The sequence below is a fragment of the Neodiprion lecontei genome, chromosome 4 (genome assembly GCF_021901455.1).
Source record: "Neodiprion lecontei isolate iyNeoLeco1 chromosome 4, iyNeoLeco1.1, whole genome shotgun sequence".
Taxonomy (NCBI): Eukaryota; Metazoa; Arthropoda; class Insecta; order Hymenoptera; family Diprionidae; genus Neodiprion; species Neodiprion lecontei.
Genome location: NC_060263.1, coordinates 21,806,177 through 21,827,683, shown reverse-complemented (window position 1 = coordinate 21,827,683; position 21,507 = coordinate 21,806,177). Strand labels below are relative to the sequence as shown.

The 21,507-nt window shown below is 37.6% G+C and overlaps 1 protein-coding gene across 7 annotated transcripts in view; it reads left to right on the top strand.

Annotated features, from left to right (window-relative positions):
- Nucleotides 1–21,507, top strand: part of LOC107225531 (transient receptor potential-gamma protein) — a 109,971-nt gene that overhangs the window by 75,408 nt on the left and 13,056 nt on the right. For 4 of the 7 annotated variants that reach the window (XM_046738776.1, XM_046738772.1, XM_046738773.1 and 1 more), the window contains exons 3-10: nucleotides 2,501–2,775; nucleotides 10,952–11,082; nucleotides 13,755–14,028; nucleotides 16,486–16,634; nucleotides 18,081–18,276; nucleotides 19,674–19,844; nucleotides 20,050–20,284; nucleotides 21,405–21,504. In XM_046738776.1, the coding sequence (XP_046594732.1) occupies nucleotides 2,605–2,775; nucleotides 10,952–11,082; nucleotides 13,755–14,028; nucleotides 16,486–16,634; nucleotides 18,081–18,276; nucleotides 19,674–19,844; nucleotides 20,050–20,284; nucleotides 21,405–21,504 (1,427 nt within the window). In that variant the 5' untranslated portion in view covers nucleotides 2,501–2,604. The remainder of the gene's footprint in view (nucleotides 1–2,500; nucleotides 2,776–10,951; nucleotides 11,083–13,754; nucleotides 14,029–16,485; nucleotides 16,635–18,080; nucleotides 18,277–19,673; nucleotides 19,845–20,049; nucleotides 20,285–21,404; nucleotides 21,505–21,507) is intronic. The other 3 variants (XM_046738777.1, XM_046738775.1, XM_046738774.1) reach the window with 1 other exon arrangement.

Below are 21,507 nucleotides of genomic sequence, written 5' to 3'. Positions count from 1 at the left end.
ACGGAGCGCTTGTCCCTGAAGTCGAGTTTCACCAGGTAGCGGACCCGGAGCCTAGAAACTACGGAGCACTTGTCCTGAAACTCGAGTTGCACCAGGAAGCAGATCCGGAGCGCGATTTTCATACGTCGGCTCTACTGCGCGGTTGTTTCGGGACTGAGGAATTCGGCTAACTGATTTTGGTCGTTACGATTACTATAGATCGATGACGTCAAGAGAGAAAAAAATTTGGGCGACGTCACTTTCTGAACATCCGTCATTCGAACATTCACACTTTGGTTTCGAACTTTAATACTATGTATGATGTATGATGCATGATACTCTTCGTTAATCAATATTTTCAGTCACTTTGTTGAAATGAGTTTCCATTAATATTTACATATTTTTCAATAAAGCCTGTGTTAATTGATTTATTGATTTACAATTATTTCGAATGCAATGTTCGTCTGATTTACTAAGGAGCTGGTAAAAATGTGTCCAAGGTAATGCGAAGCGTTTGTCAATAAACTGAGAAACGTTTGATTGAATTGATAAATTTTTAATTTCTTAGAAGGAAGTAATAATCGATCTTCTCAAGTTGAGTTACATTTTAGGATATCAAAACGATTATTTATTGGTTTCTCATGTTTTTGCTCAGACTGAAAACTCGGTACAACTTAATTGATATAGAAACGTAAACACATTCCAAAGCCTTGTTCCAAAGACAGATGTTACACGGTTTCAAATTTATAATATAACATTAATTATCCGGGAATCATGAACTTCCACCAGATGATCACACAAACTGTTAATATCTACTCAATTTGAGGTAGCTCACACGTTCTTGTTTGTACAGTAATGATAATCAAATCATAGAATGGAATTTTGCGAATTAAACTATTAGGATATACAACTCCAAATGTGGAAATTATCTCTCGGCATAATGTCATGGATTTGTGGAATGTTCAAGCCTTGGCATTATGACTGCTTTATCACAGTCGTTTCTAATTTTGCATCTCTTTTTAATTCAGTGAACAACCTTTAATTATTTGTTATAATACTGTGAATCATCACGAACTGTCAAATATCCTGCAGTTGACATACAAGGAAAGTTCTGTATACATATTCCTGTTAACGGCACTCACCAACATTTAGCTGGCGACGGAAACCCTTTTCTGCAATGACGTCACTGCCACTGTTGATGATTGAACTTGCCCACCTTTTCGTTCTGTTTGATCAGTAATGCTGTATCGACACTTTATTGACCCAATATTGAAAATCGCACTGCCCTACCGACCGTAGTAGCGTCACGCATAGCATGCTAGACGACAAAACAGAAAAACATGAGTTTAAATTCCCAACAGAGTCAATGACGATCTGAGCGACAACTGGAAAAAGTTGTAAGGATTGAATTGAATCAACGTACCGGTTGTTAAATGATTTGGATATTACTTTGCAATAATTATTTAAATTTCTTTTGATACCTTTGATTGGTTCAACCTTCCTTTCGTCATTTTATACACTACCTTAATACCTTCGTCACTCTATGCCACAGCTTGATCGATAAGAATAGTGTTAGCGGTAACCTTTACTGAACTAGAGCAGAAGTAAACTCGAACGATGATGGTTCAAGTTATGAAATGGATGCTTTGAGCGAAGTGGCAGCACGTAAACGAAAGACTGATTGATCTCAAGGGGCTGAACATGAGATTTATTTTGTACGGAATCTTGCGTCCGAGTTGACGGAATAGCTTCAAGGCAGGTGGACGCACTCGGTAATGATATATTACCATTTCAGAAACCGGATACAGAATCCTCTGACGCAATTCACAATACATGCTGCGTGAACAAAAATTCTTGCTTCTCTGTTGTTGATACGAGAAGAAAAACCGTCAATGGTGGATAAAAAGCAATTCATCCATCCCAAACTTTTCTATAAAATGTGACGTTTTGGGAGGTTGGACATTCATGGATTACATGGAAGCTTTTCGGCTCTGCGTGGCTGATTTCATAATTAAATATCAAGATACTAGACATTTAGATTATGGATACCCTTAGGCTCGGGTGATTAATAATGCGTAATTTCGTGGGACGTCACTTATTAATAATTATTTTCTTCGTGGGATCTTCGGATGTATTGCACCGGGTATTTCGAACAGTGATGGAATCTGGTAGCCAGCATGGGCTCACAATAAGATATAGTCATTCTTACTTGTAGATACTGTCAGTCTCTCAATGTCCTCATGAGAAACAAATATTGGGTGATGATTTGGAACATTTTTTGGTTAGCTGAAAAACAAACCACCTGACAGACTATCGATCAGAAACATGCATTTACTGTTGATTTCGGTTTATACGAAACGAAAAAGGGTACCGCCTAACCACGATACGGTAGCAAACTGTATCGAAACTTTGAAAGAGATTGGATCTACGTACAAATTTTTGGTTCGACCAGGTTGAAAAATATTTTCATTAGTTCCAACAGTATTGGAATTGATTCTCGATTTTCTGCGTGTCTTTACAGAGAGCGCGGGGGAGGATGAGGAGAGCATCGCCGGGGGCATCGGCCTGGCAGGCGACCAAGAGGGCGAAGGAAGGAGAAGTAGCGGAGGGTCGTTTCCGCTGAGAATGGCGGCTGCGATGAGGGCGCGTTCCGGTACCGGCGGATTTCTCCGCGGCCCTCCCGCGTCTAACCCGAACTACGACCCAGAGGCTCCACCGCAACCACCCCTATTTTTACAGTCTACGATGCAGACGGCCAATCTACTCGAGAAACCGGAAATCGACAAGAAAGTCAAGGTGTGTATAAACATCATCTTGAGCTGTTGGATGGTTTCGATAGTGACAAGTTTGGATGTGAAATTTGCCGAACCGAATTTGAACTTTTCTCGTTTCCATTAGAATCTCTGCAATATTTTAAAACTTTGACGACTTCAACAATTGATCCCGATTTTATTTATATATTTCGTTTTATTAAATGTTTAACACGAATTTGTATTATACTTGATGGTACTTGATATAATTTTTGGGGCAATCTTGTCACAATTTTGTAGCATTCAATTATTTATCGGAAACTCATTGGTTGGAACAATCTGTTGAGTAAAAAATTTACACTCTTATTATATCATCTTCCTCGCGGTATCAGAACTTGCAAAATTCGATTGTCTCTGTAAGATCCAAGTGTGTACTTTTAGGGTAAATAAGTGAAGACCCAACCCTCAGCCTTGTTATGTTTTAACTGTTGAACAAAGTACTCGATACGCGGTTCTTGGAACAGTGTAGGCCACAATAAATTAAGCGGTGCTGGTATAAGTGCAGGAGAAAATAGAAGAGTACAGAATTCATGATATACTAAAAAGTCTTTAACATATTTTACTCCTCTACCTGAAACGTGTCACTGAATCTGAATGATATGAGTTTTACAGCAGAGCGAATATGCGCATGCATACACTCACATCTTATACGCGTAGTTGCAAAGATAAACAGAAGGATCCTCGTTTAAATTTGCAGGGTGTTGATAACTGGAACGGAAGCAACGCGCTTAGGTAATTAAACTTTAACAACGGTCTAGCTGAGTGGCATTTATCGGCCCATTTCCTACACAAGATTTGTTACTTAGCAGTTGGGCAACTGATTCCAAATCCGCAAGAACTTCAGAGAATTCGTGGTACAGTATTGACTCGAGCTCAATCAATAATCACAGCTTTTGATGAGTAACCAATCGGTTCAGTTTAAGCCACTCTTTTCCATAATCAAGAACGATGATGTAAATATGATTATGTGTTGGATGAGGAACTGCAGGAAATGGGTGTAGAGTGACTAATGATAAGCCAGACTTCAGTTGCATTTTCGCACGATGAGAAGTATCTTCCCAGAGTATCTTTTCTAGAGTTATCAGGACCCAAAATTGATAATTTACAAAATCCAAGAAGTTTCCATCGATGTTGACGATGAAATGAGATATTGTATTAATAAAACTGAAGTGGTCAACATGTTTGTGCTGAATTAAACTTTGTGAAAAAAAAAATTAGATTACAGACACACATTTTCGTTACCGAAAATTACTTAGAAAGAGAAAAAAAAAAGATTACCCTTTCATGTCATCATTGAAAAACCATAATTATTGCAGTGACATTTTAACCTTTATCTTTTATCGACAATTCCAACTTTTACCTATAATAAAAACGAAGCATCTAATGCACGAGTTAGGTAATTGATCAGAGAATTTTATCTTATTATACCTAAATATAGAAGAGTATTGATAACATCCGAAGGATGCTGACAGCAAGAATTGTCGAAATGCGGTGAGACCACTTTTTTTAAAAATCATCTTCACGATCATTCAATGGCGTATATGTTGAGGGATGTTTATTTGATAACTCAGTCGTTTTCAAATTTAAACAGTTCCCATGTTTAAGTTTATTTTTTATTCCGTATCTGCTCGCTGTATTTTGATGATGATTTTCACCAACGAAAGTGATTCGATTTCTATTGCCTCCAAAGTTATGGTCAATCAACAGCTATAAAATTACGATAAATTTAACGTAAATTATTCAAGGAGATTTGAATGATCTCTACATTCATGCCGACAAAATTGATCAGGCGTTGACCGAGGTTATAAAATTTGATTGAAAATATTTACACCAACAAAATAGTTTTCTTTAAACAAAGCCATTATCAAAGAATTACTTTACGACAATAAAAGGTGGAATTATTTTTTTGGAATCAATTTCATATTTAATTGATGACATAAGTCACATACGATAACATAAACATTCTCAATGTTAAAGCTGCTCGAATGGTACCGGTTTCGGAAAATACGATGAAGAACTAGAACAACAAAAACTGTTTTGTTGCTCGCATTATGATACGATCTTTCACAACGGGAGAAAAACTGATGAGTCTTCGTCGACTTATAAAAAAGAATTTGTACTCTTGAAACACAAATGGCTCTTTATAAAGCTATTATGGAGACTTTACTAGTACTTCGATTCTTACTGCCTAAGTAATATGTCCAACTATAATCAATTAAGTGACTTTATGAATGCTGGAAGAGCATATTGTATCTTTAATCTCGCAACAAATAATATTAGGAATCTGAAAACAGAGGACGAATCCAATCGAGTCTTTGGTCATTGGATATTATTGATTTTCTTATTTTCCTCTCAGTCTCGCTCCTGGTCATTTTTGAGTGTAGTGAAATTTTAAAGCAAACCAAATTTCTTTTTTTTCAGCTACAATTTTTCTATAAGACGGCGGAGTTTTCTCAAGGGATCACTGCCTTCGAAGTTCCTTGAGATTTTCAAATCTATTTCGCATCTTGATGCCTCGTGATTTATGTGCTAGTAAGATGTTCACTGAAATACATCCCGAGCTTTGAACGGACTCGATATTTGTGTAATCGATAACCCTCACTCTATTGTTAACCTCGCTCTACCACGGTAATTCTTAAGGTACCAACAAGGTGCTCCGGGCCATGGCAATGATTAGTCAACCAACAACCATTGGGTTCAACTTCGAAGGGATTTCGTCCCCAGTAAAAACATATTGAAATGACTTTACTAAACACATAGGTACAAGTATGAAAATTTTGGTTTTAGGAAAATGGTAAATCTCGAAACATTATAGGCTAGTAGGGGATCTCACATTATTGTTAAATGCAACTGTGTTGGGAGCAATAATTTTTAAGTACCTATGTTCTGTGAGCATGGGATATTCCTGAAATTTCAGCGAAACTGATTTCCATAAATAGTAAACATGTCAAAACAATGCCAGCAGTTTTATAATGACGCTAATTATTAAAAATTATCGATAACTCAACAGAGGATAATTTTCAACAACTATATTGCTTGATAATGTTCAGAAATATCTCAACTTTGATGCATTAGTCGAAGTCTTTTAGTCAACCCAAGACAGTTTCCGTGCTCAAAGTTTTCGAAAAGAAGCAGCTAAACTGTTCAGGAAAATTCATGTAAATAGGTATCATTGTGAGCTTGAAAGTTTAAATTCTTAATCAGACGTCGAAACTCCGAAACTCTAAATTATATTACATCGCAGTAAGTGATTGTAGGTTCATTGCGCATGCGTTCCGTGTTCTTGTTGATACTTCATTATTTTTTGGCAACCGAACGGTATTTTTATTTATACTCACCGCATTTTATGCAACGCAGTATTCTCCCATCGCCAGACTTGGGACGTTCCATTAGACGATGGCATTCTGAGTCATCTTCCATTAATACAAGTTGAACGTGTAAGCTTCGACCTGTGAAGTGAACGCAGCATGATTGCTGCACCTTTGATGCTACGACACGTACTGTCGCTGCACTCTGCAATTTTGTGGTTTTGATCGGTTATTACGTTTAGCCATGGTACAAGTGATGTTGGAACTATTCAAATAAACGAGAGATCGTTGGATCGCCGATCGGTGTGACCGATTGAATGACGTTTATTCTTCTTCGAAATAATATTGGTTGTTTATCTTCTTTTCGCAACACTTTCTTTTCAGATTGCCGGTTGGAAGGAACGTGTTCGAATGAATAATTCTGTACATATACGAGTATACATATAAAAATTCAAATAATGAACATCGCGCAAAAGAGCTTGCGGAGTTTCGATCATTATGATTGGTCGTGTTATGACTCTTTTCTTTACTCTAGAATTTTTTGCTGTTTATTTCTTTCCTTCACTTTTGTTATTCGATATTTCACCAGCAACGCATAATTTTTGTTAAAATAAGTTTGATTTTTCAATGCCTTGAGAAACAATAAGACATGAACAAGAAGTGACAAATGAATGTGCTCGAGTAAATAAATAACAACTATTGTCAATCGTAACATTAAAAAAAGACTTTTTGGCACTTGCATTGCATTAGCTAAAACCAATTCTTGTTTGTAAGGTAAGACGAATGTCAACTCACGTTAGATATCGAGGCAACTGTTACGCGAAGACATTACAATTTCTACTGAGAACCACTGTCCTATAACCATCTTCGAAAAGTATCGAGCACCGATAATTTCAACGGAACTCGTTCAAGATCTGGGCTGCTCTAATTTCTTGTTATTAACTTCCGAGTCTCGGGAGGGTCGCAGCTTCAACTTGGAGCGAAGGCAGAGACGCTGACAATTACGATCTCTCGAAAGTTGGTCCATCCTTAGGGTCCTTCATTTTAACTGGACTAGTTGAGATTATTTCGATGGCCGAGGGGCATTTCAAAATGAAATTACAATCGTCGGGTCTTTTTTTTCTCGGCATTATTTTTTCCTCGCTGGTGGGCAAACAATTACATAAAATGTAATGGAAAGAAGAGAAGTTGAAGCTAACAACTGCCAGGTGGTTGTCCGAAGCCAATTCATTTCTCGATTCACTGACCGATAAAACGAGATTAGAGTTACATATATTTCTATATAAATGTTAGGTACACATATATGTCTGAATAACGTGTAGGACATAACCTGAATATATCTTTCAAATTCTTCATCTCAATCCAATTAGATCTGATAAAATTTTTTGGCTATTCTTTGTAAGAAAACTCATAGCGATGTCCTCATTTTTTAAAATTATCTGTCATTTTTATTGAACAGGTCACTCAGAAAAATTTAGGAAAACTTTAACGCATTTTACCAAATGTAGTCACTGCAAGATTCAGGAAGGAAAAAAATCGAAGACGGTCAGGTTTCAGAGGCAAACATTTACATTATATTGATCTCCAAGCTCGTTACCTTTTTTATATTCATCGTTGAAAACTCGTGTCAAACTTTACATTCAAAAGTTTTATAGCCGAGTTTCAGAAATTTTATTACGCTACAGAATTCTGATATTTCCAAGGGATTGCTTCGTTCATTTTACTATGCCAAGAATAACTTGTTAAATAGATGATTTTGTACGAATTTTCTGACTATATCTATAGACAAAAATCCGCCAAGTCAAGTAACTTCTCCGCAACTTGTCAAGGATTGCACTGTGGCCAAGCAACATGCAAAATTTTATTCAACACCGTGGCCAGCCGACAAGAAGAGGTCGTGCAATAGGATAGTCCGATTTCGTAACAAATTTATCGAAACACATTTGGGAAAAATAAAGCGAAGCGTATTTGTTGAGTTCCTGAATATAGCATGCCCATTTTATCGAATCTGAAAACAATCAGAAAAATGTCATGAAATTTAACATTTTTGCTTCCTTTTCAAAAACACAGCTTTCGTAATAGTCAAAGACGCGCAATTCACATCGTTACTTTTTTTCAACTCACATTACAAAAAATATTTTCTTTTCATTTTGGCATTAGAAATTCATTCCAATACCCATATTTTAGATTTTGATTATTTTCAATATTCACGTGTCCTTTGCTGTAATAAAAACTCCGCTGTCAACGAGGACTCAAAAATTGGTTATATTTCACTAGTTTCTTCTGATTCTTTTCAGATTATGGAAAATCAGCGCTCTAGGAACGGTACATTAAATCTTGTCTTAGATAGGAATGACTCGAAAAGAAATCGGGCTTTGTTTTTCAAGCAGTACATGCATATCAAAATTTTGTAGCAACTTAGTCTTAATCGACACCCCGTAAATTACCCCCTGCATGGAAATAATTTTGCATTTTTATTTTTATCAATGTTATTAAATGATAATTTCGTAGCCAACAAATCGGTATTCAAGTTTCGTTAAGCGTGAGTTACTTTGGAAATATGAGGCAATTGAGAAAAATGGCCAGTACGCTTTGAGAAAATTAACAGAGAAAAGTAATTTTGTCACCACATATGACAAAAACAAATTTCTAACATGTGTTTTCTTTGGAATAACATGTCCATTTACTGGAACACCGAAACATGGGTCGCTTTACTTTGTGCCAGAAGTGGTTTCGAAGTTTTGGTCGTTGAAATCAGTTTGTCCAATTATGCGATGTCTCCCTTATCCGTCAAAGTGGATATTTTCAAGATGATAAATTATAAGGTAGTGCCAACGCGAGGACGAAATCCGCTACATAAATTGAGTATAGAAACACAATTCAGAGCTTCGTCTTTAAGGTCCTCGTCATCGTCGGTAGCGATAACGACGGAGAAAAATAAAACAAGCTTCTCCTATTCCTGAGAGAAATTGAAGCGCTGGTTGACCGGTCGACGTACAAGGGTGTAATGTAGAAGGGGTGTGGTACTCTGAAAAGGAGTGAACGTCCAGAGAGCGAGAAAGATGACGGGGATAAAGATGGATAAAAAGGGAAAGACATAACTAGCCCACTCGGATGACGCCGGAGACTGGCACTCCGTGTTTATCCGGGCGCTCCCTAATTGTCAAGCCGCGCCACGCCCTTACCATACACTGTCCATCATAAGGTTCTTCACACACGCTTCATTGTCCTTCAATACACATTTCCTAATCCTCTACCAATACTTTTTCCAAAAATCTACACACGCGAAAATGACGTTCTTCGAAACCAAAATCTAAACTATACAATTACGAATTCCCAACCAAGACGATTGCCTTCGTGTTTGCTCGGTCGATTCTTCTTAACGAAACATCTAAGAAGATAAAGGAGGTTCGATTTAGCTGATATTTTGTAACCATCGATAATTTACGATTAGACGACACGTGTATTGAACTATAAAAAATAAACTCCTAGATTTCTTAAATCGTCTAATTCACCCGGAATGCTGTCTGGAATTTTGAATTCTCTCCGACCATCATAAGCGTGAAAGCATCTTGCATAACATAACCAACTTCACCCTACGATCAGTCGCATTATATAGCTCGAATAAGAAAGTCACTTAGTTGAATAAGCTTGCGTAACATCGCTGACTGTCACGCACGATTTTAACCAACTTCTTACCCTTACCGAATGAAATTGATAGTCTAGTTTATAAGGCGAAGCGGTAGAAGCTAGTCAGGTTTCCGTGGGTTTGTTTTTTTTTGGGGGTTTTTTTTTCATATTTATCGCTTTTGAGGACAATTGTGGTGTGTGGATTTCACCGAATGAAAGAAGTGTCACGCTTCAGTATGTTTTAAAGAATCTTGAAAACAAACTGATTGATATGATATCTCTTTTATTAGATTGTCATTCGTATCTCTGCAGCTTTGACTCTCAATTTATCTTAGACTATATTCTTTTTTTTTCTCTTTTACAAGTCAACATACGATTCATTGCAAGCGTTAATCACGTCAAGTCATCGAACGATAAAAATATTCGACATTTCCTAATGACTTATAAATGCCACTGTGATTACCGGAAGCTGTACGGAGGGGCAAATCAATAAATGTGTATCGAGCTTAAGGATCTCACAATGTCTACAGTCAGTAACCCGCTTGAAAGTTCAGTGGACCTGAAAAATTGGTTTCGAATGTGGAACAGAATGAAAAATTTCATTTGTTAACCCTTTATATCATACACGGTGTGATTGCCGCGTGTAAGCACTTGTGAAAGCATAGGCTGATTGACAATGCCCTAGCTTTTTGAAAGCATCAGAACTGCACAAAGAAGATACCAGCGTATTATTTAGTGAAAAGTATTCATGGATCGGGTGTTGAATCGTTCAATGCGAATGCTGCGTGCCTTGTATCCTCTTGCCAATCGAGAACTATTTCCAGAAATTAACAAGTTAACACCTGGATCCAATTATTACAAATTTTTAGTGGATAAACTTTGATCCAACGTAGTGAATGTTAAGTAATGATCAAGGATTCCAGCGCCGTGAGAATTCAATAAATCGAGTTTCGACCGGGCGTGAGTGTAATTTGAGTAGCATCTAACATACCTAATGTGATAATAATTGTGGGAATGTCGAATGGCTTATAAATCCTCCTCCGAGGCGAGGATGAATGTGACTTCGGAACGACATTTTCCTTGTAAAGTAAAATGTTGCTACATTAAATTGAGCTTAATTGCAATTCCATGTTTTGTAGGGCTACTACCTTAGAGCTTCATTACTTTCAAAAATATCATGCTTGTATCCAAGTCAGTCTCATGAACAAGGATGTTATTCTTCAGAGGCACAGCATACACGGAATGATGGAGGAGGAGAACGTAGTTCGACCTCATCAAGAAATGGCAAGTCTCACTCTGGACGAAAAAAAATATCTACTGGCAGTTGAACGTGGTGACATTGCTTCCGTAAGACGGTAAGTTTTTATGCGATTAACGTTTTCTATATATTGTTAGAATTGATACGAAAAAATGCGAAAAAACCTGAATGCAATTCAAAGTCAGAACGATCATAAAAATAATCGCTGGCTTTTTCCGAGATGTCAAGGATTAGACCCAAGTCTACGTAGTATGGAATACCACATACATTCTTGTGATCACAGTACACCAGATACGAGCCCCGCATACTTAAAGTAACGCTTACTTGATCGTCGAAGGGAGGGATGAGTATCACTCGTCTCAAGGCATTTTTAAGTCCCTCGTCCCCCACTCCCAACCCAAAACCTACTTGATCCATCAAGTGCGTCGTAGAGAGGATCCTGCGAAATCCCTCCAAATAACGTAATCATCCTATACCGCTTGCAGATACGTAAAAACTGCTACGTTAGACAGAACGGCTGAGTGGCACAATATCAACGCACAAGAGAAGAATAGATTTACAAAATAAATTGGCGAGTGAGCAGTGATGGCAAAATGATAAAGACTCGACGGTCCCGTTTTCGAAAAACATATCCAAGCAAACTCCTTCACCTTGTTAAAAATTTGATGCCCCTTGTCGATGAGAGGGTTACATTATCTCTTTTGCCCCTACAAAAAAATATGATTTTATTATTTTCTAGAGGCTATATATACTTGAAATTCGGTGCCTTATACAGTTGTCAAAACGTTGGATAAACGAACTTCAACCCGATAGAAAATACTGTTAAAAATCTAAAGGACGGGTAATACTCGCCTCGCATAAGTCCTCTGCACTGTTGAAAATTTGTCAATGATATGACGGATAATATTAATTCTCCGATCAAAAAATAAACAAATACGCATACCAGAGTGTGACGTGACACTGCGAGTGTGTGCCCCCCACCACCCTGTCGCAAATTGTGACAGTGAAGTTAATACACCCCGCAAAGCGTGTCGCAATATTTCGATAGCTCCTAATCAAGATTGGTCTCCTGATTTGTATATTAGGTATTAGGATCTAGCTGCTTAAAACACGTCGGAGGTAGTTTTGTAAACTAGAAATAAAATTGAGTCGTTTCAGAACGTTGATGTGGAAATTACTTGGCGTTTCGAAAACTGTGCACTCTTTCAATATAATTTATGTAAAATTATTGATAGTTGGATTATTCTAGTTCAGATTCGAAAGTTCTACATTTTGGCATTTAAATAAAAGATATCAAATTTACTTGACTCCAATCTGACTTCTGAAATTTTTATACATCATTTCTTTGGCACTGACGTTTTTAGACTCAATGCCTGACACGTCATTGAGTAAATAATATACGATTTCCACGTATGATGCATGTAAAACATCAGTTCCCACCTCCGAAGTTGAATCTGGACCATCGGACAGTTGAGAAACGATCCCACTGGCCAAGTTCCAAAAAATTTCACGTGATCAAGCGAAAACAGCGGCTATGTTCGCAGAGAATGCTTCATAGTTCGGACCTTGACATAAAGGATGATCAGGACTTTAGTAACTTTGAATAATATATTTCGATAAAGTAGGTAAATATTTACATCAACAGAATCGTCATAAATCTATCGTGCCTACTAATCATCTTTTACTCATACAGCACTCACCTAAAACTTGCGCAATAACAGATTGGTTCAGTTTCATCTAACCGCGGGCAACGTCTTTAGAAGCACTTTGGCTGCTCTTAAAATGACTCGAACAGATTCGGTTCTATCACCAGCATCAGATGATATCGAATAAAAGTTGAGATGCAAAACAGGTAACAGTGGTTCAACCACAGAGAGGAAACATTGCAAATATTTTGTGAATGCCGTGATTTTGAAATCTCGTGAACTGCACTTTAAATCATTGCAAGGCAGTAGATGTCTTGTGAAAAAAAAGTTTATACTCCAATTAAAGAATTTAATTAAACAGGATGCTTGCTGAATTATCGAGTAGTGTAGAATTATACGCATTGAGATAGTCAACTCGATTTGTTCTTAAACTTGGATATGTAATGGCGTTGACTTTCATTCTTTTAACACAGATAGACCTGTGTCTCGATCTTCTCAAAGTTCACGTACGACCGATAAAATATTATTTCACGATGTCAATGGTGTTGCATGTTTCCTTGAAGTTTGCACACACTCGATCTGGAATTGGTTGCCGAGTCTCTTATCGAGGAGACTTATATCCGTTGGGACGCGAAATATGGAAAGAAAGAAAAGAAGAGAGTAGACTATGAATTTTATCGATCACGGTAAAATCGGACTGGTCCCTGTGGAGTACACTGTACATATAGCTTCTAGTAAATAGCAGTGCTGTGCGATAAACCCTGCAACGCATGACTTTATTTTTCTACCGTCAATCGCATGACTGGGGCCCTAACGAACCCCAGGTTTTTCTTGATCACAAAACCGATCCTATGCTGATAAATAGACTTTGTCATACATGGTTCGCTTCTTTTTTTTTTCATAAATAAGAAAACGGTGTACGAAAATACTGATTTCATTGAGAGTTAACGTACCCTTAACACGTTCGAACCACGCAAAGAAACTGGTTCTACTATTTTTAGTTCGACAGATAACAGCAGTGTCCGGTACTAGATGCCGACCGGCTACCAGCTTCCCCTAAAGGTCGGAAAATTGTTTGTGTGAGCTTGCTAAAATGCTACAAAATTGCCAACTTATTTCACAGAATGCTTCAACGTGCCCAAGAAACCGACTACACGAACATCAACTGCGTGGATCCTCTGGGAAGGTCTGCTCTTTTAATGGCAATCGACAACGAGAACCTGGAAATGGTAGAGCTACTAATAGAGCATCGGGTAGATACCAAAGATGCCTTGCTCCACGCCATCTCAGAAGAATTTGTGGAGGCTGTCGAGGTTCTTCTAGAGCACGAGGAGAGCTTCCACAGGAGTGGAGATCCTCACGTAAGCAGCTCTGTGTCGTCGGCTTGCCGCCTGCCAGTTCGTAGTCTTATTCGTACTTTATTTTTTATGGATAAACAAATTAAATCCCGGCCGATTTTATAAGTTACCTTCATCATAGCTCGATATTACGCGTTATGCATGTCAGTTGCGGAGAATGTTACTCATCTAAACATCCATACATCAATTTAGTGTGATATCTCGAGCCCGTGGTGAATGATTTATAATACATCTGGATACAACAGAATTACACAGAATTTTTATTCTAATTAATTCACTGTGATAACACTTCGCATATACTCTAGAGTACTGAAGATACCTACTGAACGACACACGTTCGAAACAAAATTACTTGGTTCCGAAGCGAACGTTACCCCGAGCTAATGAAATTCTTGTGAGTCAGCATACCTTTGAAATCACCACATCTTTTTATGGTGCTTTTTTCGAGTAGCGTTGTATGATTTTTTTTTCCTCCGTTTGTAGTTATATCTGAGCCAATACAAACAACCAATAACTTAACGAGTAAACGCACTTGCCTGTGATACGTATGAGTGAAGTTACATCGGAATTGTATGCAGAACCTCTGTCGAATTGAATCCATCCTCCACTCCCTCGCTCAAGTTCCATTGCTCCAAAGTCCTGCGTAACCAAAGGACTGTACAGAATTTGGGTGGGACCGATCGCCATGGAAGATGCTCTACATACAATTCCTATAACACAAACGTAAATCGTCATTATACTACCTCAAATTCAAGTCACTAAATTTTGAAAAAGTTTTTGAGTCCTTGGACCATTTCACTTTTAGGCAGATGTTGTCAATATCAATATCCTTCCGCTTTGGTATTCATGTGAATGCATGTCATACGTACTCTGTATGTTGAAAATACCTCGGAATCGATACCAATTCTTTGTATAACTACATATTTCAATTCAATTAAGTTTTTTTATCAATGCCTCTTTGCGAGGTTTCCAAACTGAAATGAATATTGATTTTGTCCCTCCTCTGATACTTCAAGTTCAATTCATGTATTATGTATTCATGTGTACGTACGGTCGATGGGGTGTATTTATTTTCGTTACAGTAAAATGGTAGAATAAGAAGAGGTTATTTTCTAATCGCACTAGAGATTTTTGTACGTGTTGAGACTTTTATTTCTATTTTGGTCTGTGACGTAAATATATTTTGTGTATTTGTGAGGAAGAGAGTTTAAATTCTCCGGCCAGTTACTAAGGCTGGTTGAGTTATAAATTTTTAAGAAAAATGCTCTAAAGAGCATTTTGATATAAATAGTCAAAGACTATCTTCAGATTCCAAGTCGAATTGCATTCAAGATGATGAGGTCAAAGATTGGCACTACCCTTACAGAATCGTCTGATTCTATAATCTCTTCCAATTTCTGGTTCTGAAATTAAAGGAGTTCGATCGCAAAATGATTCGACGCTTAGAGAATGACAAAACTTAAAATATGGGTACCTAATCGTGTAAAGATAAATCCGTTAAATTATTGTGATTCAAGCCAAGATATCATTAAACCTATTTTGTATAATTTAAAATGTACTCTTATGGCTAAGTATTTTTTTGTCGTTTTCAATCACTCAGCAACCAATAATCAATCGACGGTTGGATGTCAATCAAAAATAGTTTCCCTCAAATTTATTCACGTTGAAGAAAATTTTAGCTGTCGAAGCAAAAATTTTTTTGAGTGCGGTGCTTGCTCGTGTTGTACAATTTTTGACTGTCGGTACAAATTTTTAATTAACTCACTTCGATCAATCTCCCCAGCATTGAATCATAATCTAATTATAATCATATCGAAACAATGAGGTTCATTTATACCACGCCGAACAATCTGATTGCTAAACCGGTAAGCAATGTATACATATATATGATGATTACAGACATCTATTTCATGCCATATTGTCGACAACTTTTTGCCGCTTAGGATATTCGTTTTTTACCTACTTCTCGACACACCGATATACTATATGGTACATTATGTACATCACATTCAAAACATGGTTCTCCGGCATCAGGCCTCATGATAGCGAAGAATTATAGTAATATGAGAGAATTCAAGAAATCAACCACTTCAATGTAATAATTATAAATCTTCGTTTCATTGACGATATTCATCTCATCCCCTGAAATAAAATTACATGTATCCGCTAATCGTCCGTAATAATAAGTGCACCCCGTACGAATTGAACAGAGTACTAGCATGATTTAGTGAAGCTAAAAACGTAACGTCTTGTCATGATACATGTTAACAGATATTATTATCATTTATTTTGAAATTTATTGTTTTGTTATTAGTACTATCATCATTGTGAGAAAGAAAAATGAATTGACGTTACGAGTAAAAACAAAAAGTTATTTGCATCGATGTTTAATATGTGGTACCGTGTATGAACTGTACCGCGAATGAAGTAAAGCCATAGAGAATCACGACACAAGTTGGCGATTGCTGTAATACTAAACAAGCCTTGAATTCGCAGAGTTGGGAGGCACTTCCTCCCGATACGGCCACCTTCACCCCAGACATCACTCCGTTGATTCTTTCCGCGCACAGAGACAATTACGAAATCATTAAGATCCTGCTAGACAGAGGCGCCACGTTACCGATGCCGCATGATGTTCGCTGTGGGTGAGTGATCGATGCGTTGCGATTTTCGCATTTTGAATCTTATACCAAGTTGTACGCTTCCCTTGCCGCATCACCCGGGTTAACGATCCTGTTAACAATGGTGACGTGAAACATATCCAACTAGGTTCACTGATTACTAATAATAAAATGAGTTAAACACGTTATTCAGGAAACATTATACTCTCAGAACTTGATTTGTTTCTATGATCTACGACCGTTGCGACGAAGAGTATGAAAAATATGGCGAGATTAGGAGGTATATTTATCACTCTTTTCATCAACTTGTCAACCTCTATAATTATGCTGATCCAACCAAACTTAAGCGTTACGGAATATTCACGTGAGGAGTTGATCCGCGTGATCCCAGGAAGGTTCTACCAGAGTTCAGTTGGTTCTTTGCCCGTGTAAAACAAAAAAAATGAAATGCTCTGACGAGATTAGCATTTTTACTTGAGCAAAGAGAAAAACCGAAATAACGATTTCTTTACAGTTTCATAAACAATTTTGAGACTTCACTCCGAAAACCTTTCGTTTTTTCCTGCTCATCGCTTTGGTAACAGGATAAGAATCGGTTAGGAACCAAACTGCGTCTCTTAATTTTGACATACCTTCAAGTTTCGTGAACTCTAGCACCCAACAAAACTGTTGCACTGCCAGATTGACTTTTATCATATGGACGATTATCTGCGAAACGGTTGTAGATAGACATCTGAAATTTTCAAGGTATACTCGGTCACGATCTAAAATGAGAACCTTCTTTTCTCCGACCGGTCTAATTTCCGGCTACACCGGAACCGACTGACTTCCCCGTGTCCGGAAGTCGAAACAAATTCTGAATAATAACGAACACTGTTTCCCGCATGCGACAGAAGAGCACTTTTTTATTACTTTTACCCGTAGTTCTTTTCAATTCGCGTTTCTTTTCTTTTCTTATTCAGAATTTGATCATTGGACCTAAAGATGGACGAAAATTACAATGATCTAACTTTGACATGTCATTTTTACCTCAAAGTAGATTTCTACAGCATATTATCAAAATCCAGAAATTAGAAATTATCGGAAACCTACAGGATGTTTTGAATAGCTCTTGCTGCGTACGAACAATGTAATGAAATAGAGAATTTTTTTGCGAGTTTCATTTAGTCACGAAATGAGAACACCGTAACGTATAATAAATTCAATTGATTTGCTACGTAAGGTTATTCGCTACCGTCTAAGAATGAATAAATTAAGAATCCTGCTTCATTGAGAAGGCAAACAAATTTGGCAATCGTCACACAAATTGATTCCAATTAGAAAAAAATTTATCGTCAAATTTCTATGAATTACTTTAGGAAAGTTCTCTTCCAGCAAAAGCCCCAGGATACAATTAAGAATCTACCCAACAATAAAGCACAATTAAAATCTGAGCCACGAGTCCGTCATTTTCCTTAATGTTTTAATTAGGTGTGACGAATGCGTAACATCACGAATGGAAGATTCTCTGAGGCACTCACGGAGCAGAATTAACGCTTACCGGGCTTTGGCATCGCCGTCTTTGATAGCACTTTCTTCCAAGGACCCCATACTTACTGCGTTCGAACTTTCGTGGGAGCTTCGGCGGCTGTCTTTCCTCGAGCACGAATTCAAGCTTGAATACCAGGTGAGCTTACCGGATCGCCCTTCAAACTCAGCTCATGAATCTCAAAACTATCCCTCGATGCGACCATATTATAAGCTTAAGTCTCATTCGATCCTTCATCCTGTTTGCAATTCCTTCAAGACGTAAGTTCCTCCTAAAAATATCGCAGTAGTTTGGAACTGCGCATGTACCTAAATCTGGCACCTGCTTCGTCATGATTACTCGAAAACTGCTAAATGAAATGTACGTAGAATTAGTTTTCACATATTTCTCATTCATTGATTTGTTCATTTACGTATTCATCTATTCATTTATTCAGTCGTTAGTGGTGGGACCAAAACTTGGGAATTTTACCGATATTAGCCTCTGAGAAAAAACAAGACAGAGGAATGAAAGTAAATTCGTATAATAATAATAATACATTATAAATGGATCTAGCCACATCAATCCGATATTTACCTCGACATTCAATCATTTTCTATTGTTTTTTTTCGGGCATGTTGTACTATGTGATATTCTTTTTTTCCTTTGAATAATCCAAAATTTTATAAATAATCGATTCCATCTTTCGTAAAGAGTACTTCTATTCAATTTACGAAAAAGTATACATCTGTTCTATATTCCAGCTAATATAATACTATTCAACTACGAAAACAACTTCGCATCGGCTCAAAATCTTGTAATTAATAATCAGTTATTAACAAATCACATCCCTTTGTCAGAACATATTTATTTTTTCCGCTATGTATTTTGCAATCATCACATACCACGTTGATTACCACGGTAACCTCTTTTTATATTATTGGCGGATACTCTAAATATCACAACCTCTTATCGATACTCACTATTGGTACCCAACTTTTGATTTATACGGTTGTAAATCGTGGTCTTGTAACACGGGGGATGATTTTGGCATTAAATCACTCCTTCCTTTCAATTCCGTACTCTCTCTGATTTTCTCCGATCATTTCTCAGCCCGCGGGTTTCTGCTGGTAGAGCTTCAATGGGTTTAAATTTAATCGAGAAACTATATTGATATCTCTTACTAGTATCGAACGGTTCGAGCTTCATTCGGAGGAAATGCGAAAGTTTCTTCCAAACGGGATGCTGTCCGATATCCGACTGCTGAGCGCAGAGGACTTATAAGGTGGTCGAAACTTATGGGAACCTTTAAAACTCGTGATTTCTTCACAGTATAATAGAGCCGGGAAAAACATATCACAAAACCAGGATAATTGAAAATCTAGGACAACAGGAAGAAAGAAATTGACCACCTGCATATCCATTCAAAAACTTCATTTCGAAGAGGGCCTAAAAATTTACCTCCTTACTTGTAGAAAGTCGAATATTTTCTTTCGGTTCCCAGATGTACTGCAGATGAAATCAATCTTAAGAACTTTGTGGATTTATCATTGTAGGAACTGAGACGACAGTGCCAGGACTTCGCAACAGCTTTGCTGGATCACACGAGGAGCTCTTACGAACTTGAAGTGCTCTTGAACCATGACCCCACGGGACCAGCCTTTGAGCACGGGGAAAGGATGCACTTGAACCGTCTGAAATTGGCAATAAAGTTGCGTCAAAAGAAGGTAGGGAATCGCACAACGCATTCGAAATTGATCGCTTTTTACGCCAATTGACTATAAAGATGAGTTTGACCTGAAGAGACATCCGACTGTTGGGTAGTAATTGACAGAAATTAGACATAATATGACACCGGCCGAAGTAAGTAAGATTTTCATAAATTTTGGCCGGTTGAGATATCTGAGAAAGCTTTTATTTGTCTGAATCTAGTTCGTTGCACATCCTAACGTGCAGCAGCTGCTTGCATCCATTTGGTACGAGGGACTGCCTGGTTTCCGTCGGAAAAATATTTTGCTTCAAGCCTTGGAGACTATGCGGATTGGAATTCTCTTCCCATTTCTCAGCGTGGCTTACATCATAGCACCTCACAGTGTCGTCGGTCAGACTATGAGAAAACCCTTCATCAAGTTCATCTGTCATTCCGCCTCATACTTCACGTTTCTGTGTAAGTGTTTCAAAATATCTGTTAATGTTTTTTCGAGAATTTAAGTGACGGTGGCAAAATGATTGTATCGATACGCATCGTGTCATGGGAAAGAATGTTGTCGGAGAAAAATGTTATGTATTCATCAATAAGGTTGGTACAGTCGATTGAAGCGGAATGCAAAAAACGTAGACGCTTACCTTTCGCGACAAAGTGCGTGATGGAATTGAAAACACTGGCCGGAAGCGAAAAGCAATTACGGTCAACTCTTTGATTGTTCACGTAACTTAAGCTATTTCTTCTTACTGTGAATATTAAGTCGTATATTAGGGATATTGGTGAGTCAAAAATAATGGTATTGAATTTTGACTCCCCAACTTTCATAAGAAGCTATTGCTTAATAAGCATACAAAGCAAATTTTCCCGGCCAAGGAATATCAACGTTTCTATCCAACATGTCCGTTAAATATGAATGTATATTTATTGTAAGCTATTGACGTGCTATATGAGAAATGATTCTCGCTAATAATTTAGAAAATGTGACTATAATTTTATCCACCAATGAGATGGATCTATTTATTTTTGATCTGGCTGCTCCGAACTTTGATAAGTTATTCGAAGAAGCATTTCATACAGATACCGTAATTATTTAAGTGGGAAACATAAGCTGCAGCACATAATAATGGCATTAGCGATAGCCCATTTCTTGCTCTATAACTTATCTTGATCAATCATGAAGGTGGCGTCGCGGATGTTTTGCGGTGATTAATCAGTCGACAATTCGCTGCGAGCCTATAAGTATACTGACAGGAATACCTTACTCGCTGGACAACGTCAATTTATAGTTCAAGGGCAAAATTAGAACAAATGGGTGGAAGGGGAGAAGCAGAGGTTAGGGTATCAATCCTGAACCAATGTCGAAAAATTAAATTCTAAATTACGTTCTGGTTCTATCGGCTCAAGCTACTCACCCTTCTATTGCAAAACGTTAAGATTCCAATTATCTCCTGCTCTATTAAACTTTTACATACGAAAGTATCGACAGCGCTTGGTCGATTAAAGTTTTTATTTTTATACGGAACGATCACTTGTAGATTTGCATGTGGCTACTTAAGAATTTACCAATTTTCTCATTTTTCAGTCATGTTGATTCTTGCCAGTCAAAGAATAGAGAATCTACTTGGAATTGGAGATCCTTCAGAGCTAGAGAAAAGAGGAGAAATGCCCTCACCCGTCGAAGCGTA